Genomic DNA, 8012 nt, shown 5'->3' with positions numbered 1-8012 from the left:
TTTGTGATACGCGTAAGCCAGGAATCACAATAAACATGGTTTATGTCAGCTTCATACATATTATCCACAATACATGCACATGATAAAATAAAACAATAAATATTAAAACTGAATTACAGAATACAAGCCAAAAAAGATCTGTATTAACCGACTAACTAGTAAAATGTGAGAAAGAGATCAGATTGCTGGTATCCCTGTAAGAATCCATAATTATAATTTATAAAAGGGTATTTAATTATTTATTACACGTTTTTTAAATCCATCAACATTTGGTCTTTTTCATGGTTCCTGGCCTGCCCATAACCGTCTTTATTAGGCCGCTCATCCTGTTTCTTCTTTGGCAGAAATCTGTGCACACAGGGAGTGAAGAGATCAGGACTCAAGGAGGCGGTATCAGGAGGCTCGGTCAGTAGAGAGACTACCAGGCCTACCAATATCCCGGATATTGCACCAACTACAATGTAATAATTGTAGGATAGTTGGTAGATTAGTGCCACAGAACTGTCCGCCACCACTGGGGAACCCACCCCTGTGTAGTTGGACAACAGGGATGTACTGGAGCTGTAACATTAAAAATTAACCATACTAGTTTATACACCTTATTCTTCGGGTAGGTATCACTCTGAAAATTTTGTACATTAAACGTGCTATCAAACATAAGATATTTCTTCATTATACATTATATAAGATTTGCCTCTCAATACCACTCTCGTTTATATACGAGTACAAACTTGAACATTGTTTGTTTGAATATATGTATTTAATAGTATTTAGCTACGCTTGCTATATAGAAGTGTAATATCCGGGTTACGTTTTAATTCCCCTTTATGAATCATTACCGTCCTAAGACATAAAACAATGACTTTTCAATTAATTAATTACACAACACAAAGGTAATTATAAAATACTAGAAGTATAAAATGTAGGCAGATACTCAGATGACGGAAAACAAAAATTTACGACTATTAAAGTTAAGGTACATTTCCATTTCAGATCATAAGATTTGTATCGTTACGTCTAGAAACTCAGCCCTTATGACTGTTTTCTATTAACACTGTGTATTCTACAAATTTGCCTATTGTAAATGTTCATTAGTATTTATGCATCTGGTTCTAGTAGCCTTTTTCTGGTCTGCGTTTATCTCTCTATAGGTAGCAGTAATCAGGAAGATTCTTCGCTCGGCAATATTTGCACTTGTCGCACCTTGACATATAGAATTTCTTTGGACTATCAATACTTATTTTCTGGAAATACGCTCTCTTGGAAAGCATAAACTCTCTGGTCTCATGAAGCGTAAATATTCTAAAAGCATTGAGCATATTGGTTTTCCATACTCTTCAGATTCCCATTTGTGTATGTTTTACTTGAACCTTAAACGTTTGACCTCTGGAATGTACTGACCTCCGGACATATTCTAGGCTGTCCAAAGTATGGAATCTTACACGTTTGATATATCTGACCTTCGGATTTCATTTTATTCTACGTAATTAGGTTTCTATCTTATAGACTTCTTATTTTAAGACAACTTATAACTTCCCAAACTATTAAATTCTCGGTTTTGGGAGGTCGAAAACACTTTCTTTTCCACTGGAAGCGTTTGGCCTCAGAAAGATAAACATTTCTAGGAGATTCGGTCATCTATTATATTATATCTTCTGGAAATTCCTGACTACGGCATGTTTGTGACGTTAGGAGGCTCCTCGCACCTAAAAGTGTTCAATTTCCCTAAATTTCTAGTATGTGAGAGGTTCGATCCTACTGACGATTCCAGACACTGGCAGGTTCCCATTGGCAACAAAACAAATTGTACGTAAAAGAATTCAAGGAAATACTTGAAAACAAGAACGATCGGAAGAAACACAAAAAGTATGATTGCATCGCAGAAAGCATACTCTACTCCCCAACGAAGGCTTAAAACATATTCGGAGAGTGCAGTGTATGCTTATACATAAGATTTGCTTTATCGCATAGTTTGGCAAGTTCATTACAATATTTTGATTTGTGCTTACTTAATGTTATGTCAGAATTTTTTTACAATTAAAGGTAAGCATAGATTCCAATCCTTAAAAGTATCCTTAGTAGTAGTATTTTTATTTTTGTAACGTATAACAATGGCATATATACAAATTAATTTTTAGTTCTGCAAAATAAAGGAAGATTTAAATCTGAACTTTTATTTTGGGCGCAACATAGCTATTCTTAACTACTATTAAGTTTGATAACCCTAAATTTACGGAGTGTAGACTCGAGCACATTCATAAAATTTTCATTTTATCTACTGATGAAAATTAGTAGCGAGTGATGCTTTTGAGCACTATACATACTACTGTCTAGTCACAAAGTAATTTAAACCACTTAATACTTATATTTATTGGGGATAAATCAGCTTAGGTCTTACCGGAAGAGTGTGTAAGACGTTTTCCATAATTTTAACACGTTCCATAAAATGTACAATTTCGAAAATAGTCCTTCAAGATGCAAAACCTAATGTCTTATATAGTCACATAACTATTCAAGCAAACGCCACCTAAGTCACTGTTACAACCTCTTTTCTAGTCACCATTCATGTCGAATTCGGAAGTGGCACATAGTCACTGAAATTGTAACTAGGCCTATAACTGGTATATATTACTGGTAGTGGTTTGGTAAGATTTAAAAATAATTATTTGTTGTCAGTATAGAGTGGTTTTTTATTTCATAATTAGTTAGTAAAAGCTAATCTAAATAGTCTTAATGACTTTTATTAGTAAGCATTATATACTAGTATTAACGGCATTGTTTAAAATGTTCTTAAAATTCTATAATATTCCACATTAAAAGGAATTATAGTACGATATTTTTCTGACCTCTTGTTTTGGATAGGTGATTTTTGTTTTAAAATGCAAAACTTTTACTGTTGTTTGAAAAGTATGTCTTCCCTTTACTCGAAATATTTTTGATAATGATGTTGTTTTATATGGCATAAAATCTGTGGCATAATTTCACTTACTTGTAATTCTCCTGTATCGTGGTCGGACAGTTGTCAATACTGGTTGCCTTCCCTGGGAACTTCAATTGTCCTGTCATCATATAGTACTGAGCATTGAAGGATATCCAAACTATCAGGAAGAAACTTGTAATTGCACCTGTCACTGCCCCCTGAAACATCAACTTAATATTTGTAGCAACCTTTTTCAAAGCTCACGTTTACCTACATGCAGTAGTATATCTATTTGGGCGAAGTACAATAAAAACGAAAGACCTTCTTTATTATCATAATATGTGGCCTTATCTTTATATATTGTTGAAAGAATTTAACCTCTCCTAGATGGATTCAGATATATCAGCTAAATCTGTGTTTGGAGGTACATATGTCCTATGATGGTCACATTATTTGCGGATAGTTAGGAAATTTACGAGGATATAAATATAAACTCTTGGAACCTGAATTGAATTAACATTTTAAAGGGAGCTTTAGTGCACGTAGGCAGCACTTTTAGGTTATATCACCATGTCATTTTTTTCAATTAGACCGCGAATAAAATATTTTGCTGGAAATATACTAGCACACACTACATTTTACATAAAAATATATTCAAAACAAAGTTTCTCCAATCATTACAAATAATTTAGTTTTTTCCCTAAATATTTTATACGTTGATTTAGTTTCAGTTTTTGAAAAGTTGATATCTTCAAAATATTGGATGTAATCATTTAATTCATAGTACGCAGTTATCTCTAACAGGTCTTTTGATTCCACTCTAAAAGTGGGGGTTGTGTCGTCGGTATACTGAGATAAACTTCCCATATGTACTTTTTGCTGTACCGTACATAAGTTACATAGATAAGAAATAAGACAGGTCCCAGGAGTAAACCTTGCGGAACCCCATATTTTAATTTTGGCGATCGAGACAAATGAACCGAAACCTGGAGCTGCTGACAACGGCCCCACAGATAGAGCTGTACCCAAGCCAGATTCCTCTGATCCCACAACTGTACAGCTTAACAAGTAAAGTTGTGTGGTGCACTTGGTCAATAGCCTTTCATAAGTCTATAGATATGCGAAGTACTGTATTACGCGTCTCTAAACCATCAACAACTACGTCAACCATTTTATGCATTGACAATTCACAATACTTTCCGAAAAAAACTGATGTTCTGATAATACGTTGTTTTTATCCAAGATGTCTAAAAACTGATTTAAAAACAATCATTCATGAACCTTACTGAAAATTAATAAACATATATTCGTCTATCATTATTACATGTGTGTGGATCACTACTTTATAAAACTGATATTTATGCCATTTTCAACTGAAGTGGAAAGATTCCTTCCCTAAAATACAAATATATAATAGCAATTAGGCGTTCAAAAGGAGTAGTGCAGCACTGTTTCAGCAGCCACACTAAAAAATCATCTACATCCGTAGAATTCTTAGACGGGAGTTGTTTTATGGCTATTTCAACTTCTCCCACAGTTACATGAGATTAAACCATGGAACATACAAGGCCGTGGTTTCTCAGGCATAAACTTGGTCTGGGTATATTTATTTAATGACAAAATAGTTCTTTCAAGATGTATTTTGTTATATGTATATTACCATGTGGACCAAAATGGTTTGAAATTATAACAGTGTTAAATCAACTTTTATCTCAACTCTGTCGTAATTTAATAAGAAACTTGTTATACCTTCGCATTAACTCTTGGGAAGAAGATGCCAAGAGTGAATAAAGCCATTGCTGATCCCATAACAATGCCAATTATCGAAATCGACAGCTGAAACATAACAGTACTATTATAATCAGACAATTTGTAAGTAATAATAAAGGATATGCAACACTACCTATAAGGCTGATCACGAAAAAACAATATAACAACATTTTATTACCAGTTCATCCCTCAACATGATAGGTTACCCAGAATTTGCAAAACATTTCCTAGTAAACATATCACATATCTCCATCAAAATAAAACTATTTAATTCCCTTACATGTTAATAAAATGACACACACGCTCGCGCACACACACAAACACACACACATTGTGCGTGTGAGTGTGCGCGCGCGTATGCGTGTCGTTTTATTATTAATATAAAGGAATTAAATAGTTTTATTTTTATGGGGATATGTTATATGTATATATAATTATAAGTTTTATGTTTTCAACATCTCCCTTAAAAACTTGTTAGACTGGAAATTATGATAATGTATGTATTTACAACTAAATCCAATGGTATAAAATGACTTCTAGGCTGCTTTTAAATACTAATAATTTTCTAAACTCTTAGAGTCATCTGTCACCTGTTTACTCTTATTTCCCAATTTGTATATTTGTTAATTAAACGTCAACTACAATTTATTCAACATAAATGCACTTTATTTTTCTTTTGACTGTGTAAGGTTATATCACTATGCTGTTACCACTTTTTGCATAAGTATTGTGAGTCCTAAAATATTTTTTCTTTCGTATATCAACGTTGGATTTATGATTATTTAGTTTAATACTTTATATTATGTAAACCAAAGATTGAATTATCTTTGAATCTTAATAAGTCTTTATATGACAACTAGGTATCTGTTCTGATTTATAAAAGACCACTATTATTCAGACCAACCAAGTGTACATGATAAATAGGCTTTAATTAATGAAAGTATTATTTCGTCAATTCCTCTTACAATAATAACAATGTTTCCTCAATGCTCCAAACGCAAGAAATAGAAAATAATTACCTAATTCGTCGATCAAGATCAAATATGGCTATAGCATACAGTTATGCAGGTTCCAATTAAAAAATAAACTACAGACGCACTTCCTACTTTCGGTCACATAGGAAGTTTCTCGAATGTAGCATTGTGGCAACAAGTAGTTAATTTTTATCATAGCATACATGACATTATTAAAAATGACCAATGCTTTTTATTTCACTAACTTTTTATAAAGTGCTTTGCTTTCCAATGTATAGTGCTGTCCAATGTCTTGTTCCATTTAAAGACAATTCCCTAGTTTCTCTTGAATAGCTGTTAATATTAAAGTCTTCTTGGATAAAGTAACATAGTGAGCAAGTGTCATATTAATACACAGATTTAGTATTTAACATTCGCATTGTCAGTTTAGTCTCCTCGAAGGTAAGCACCTCTTGCAAATTTGCTTTGGTGTCATCTGTGAAAACGATTCATAAGTGTTTTACATAAAATTATGTTTTTAATACTATGTTATGGTATAACAAGTCTAGAATTAAATATTAAGGAATTAAGGTACGACGATGTCTTGCTTTTAAAGCTAAAAATTATCAAAACATATTAATTTCTTCCTTACGTGAAGGAAGAAATTCAATTCAAGGTTATAGCTTGATACATTCCACAGAGATCGAAGTACCACAATTCAGTAATAGGTTAGGAGTACGCCAGACCTGGAGTATCGGACATTGAAGCAATGAGCATTTTATTTACAGAATCCTTGAGGGTTATTTATTATCCCATAGCAAGAATAGCTGCCTTGAAAAACTTGTGCAGTGTCACAAAGTACTAAACGTTGCACTGTACTCGTGCGAAGGAACAACAGCGACCGTTTACTTTATATAGACCGTGGAATATACACATCATCCAGGCCATGAAGGAGACATCCCTTTGAGATATGCACCATCAGTGAACTCAACATTTTCTATATTTAAATTAAGTTTAAAGCTGAATTCCTAGTCTACAGCTCATTTCGTTCTTAATATATCCTGCAGGCAAACGTAAATAGATACATACGATAAATCTTGCCTTCCCTCCTAGTAAAAGGGTCTCCCGAGCAACCAATACGTAAAAATATGAAGCATTTAAATACAAATAAATTTATAATCAATTTGTACAAATAAATTGATTATCAAATACCAGATAAATTAATGGTATGTGCATTATAATATATAATTTAATAAAGAGAACATGCAAAAGAATTATTTCATCTGGTAGTCAATGTCAATAATCCAGTAGATCAAATAACTCCTAAGTGACTGTATAGGGAACCATAAATAACCTAAATCTGTATATAAAACCATTTATATATAAAATAGCTTTTTAAGGCTATATATTTCATTAATACATTATTGTGAAAACAGATTAAAATAATATTTGGCAGCTTCTATAGAAAGTATGAATAGTTCTGAAATATTTCATTTGTTTCCATTAGATTTTATTTAACAAATCACCACCTGTATTATGTATTTTTAGAGTAGGTTTTCTATAGAATAGCTGTTACCTGAAATATTGTACCCATTTTTTCCACAACGAACATCAATAATACTGATGAAATACCTAATACGATTACTATTGCTCTTATTATTTTGCATTCTGTGCTCTCTGAGTGCTGGACGTCTGGGAAGTACACCTCCATTATGTCTTTATACAGCATCCCCCCGATGGAGTTGAGCCAAGACGACACCGAACTGGACATACAATTTCAAAAGGTTATAATAGAATAAACTTTCTCTGTAATATCTAAAAAAACTTCATATTAAAAACAGTTAAATCTTTAGCTATAAAGGAGGAGATACATAACAGTACTTTTACATTCTATTAAATATTTTCAAATCGAGTCTTGGGCGATACAAACATTAAATTTACTTCAATAAAAAAATGTGTAAAAAGGACCCATAGAATGGTATCTAAAGTAAAATTAAATCATTCTCTATAGCCATTATATTTAAACATTGATTGGGAAACGCAAACAATACCTGTTTGTGACTTAGTTAGTTAAATAAACTTTTGAATTAAAGCATTAAATTTGTTTATACAAATTAAATTATTAATGCCCAGTTAAAAAAGGTAGTTGTAATTATAAACAGGAATCATATAATGAAGACGAGGCACTGTAGTTACCTAAAATGCTGATTATTTCCAAGGTTTGATTTCACTAAAACCACTAATCTAAATGAATCCGATAAAGTATACGTAGGTGAACAGTTTGGCTTAAACCACTATGCTCTTTTGTTTCTTATCATTCTGCATTAGTTATATATTAATAAACAACAATTCTATAATTATTGCAAATT

The 8012-nt window shown here is 32.4% G+C and overlaps 1 protein-coding gene across 2 annotated transcripts in view; it reads right to left on the bottom strand.

Moving 5' to 3' along the window:
- Nucleotides 1-210: 210 nt before the first annotated feature.
- The window catches only part of LOC124362927 (sodium-coupled monocarboxylate transporter 1-like), a 40012-nt gene continuing 32210 nt past the window's right edge, over nt 211-8012 (bottom strand). For both annotated transcript variants that reach the window (XM_046817822.1, XM_046817823.1), the window contains exons 11-14: nt 7220-7406; nt 4670-4756; nt 2990-3138; nt 211-561 (exon numbers count right to left, since the gene is read on the bottom strand). In XM_046817822.1, the coding sequence (XP_046673778.1) occupies nt 243-561; nt 2990-3138; nt 4670-4756; nt 7220-7406 (742 nt within the window). In that variant the 3' untranslated portion in view covers nt 211-242. The remainder of the gene's footprint in view (nt 562-2989; nt 3139-4669; nt 4757-7219; nt 7407-8012) is intronic.

Source organism: Homalodisca vitripennis, chromosome 5 (assembly GCF_021130785.1).
Source record: "Homalodisca vitripennis isolate AUS2020 chromosome 5, UT_GWSS_2.1, whole genome shotgun sequence".
NCBI lineage: Eukaryota > Metazoa > Arthropoda > Insecta > Hemiptera > Cicadellidae > Homalodisca > Homalodisca vitripennis.
Note: the sequence above shows the minus strand (reverse complement) of the source record. Positions and strands in the feature narration are given on the sequence as shown.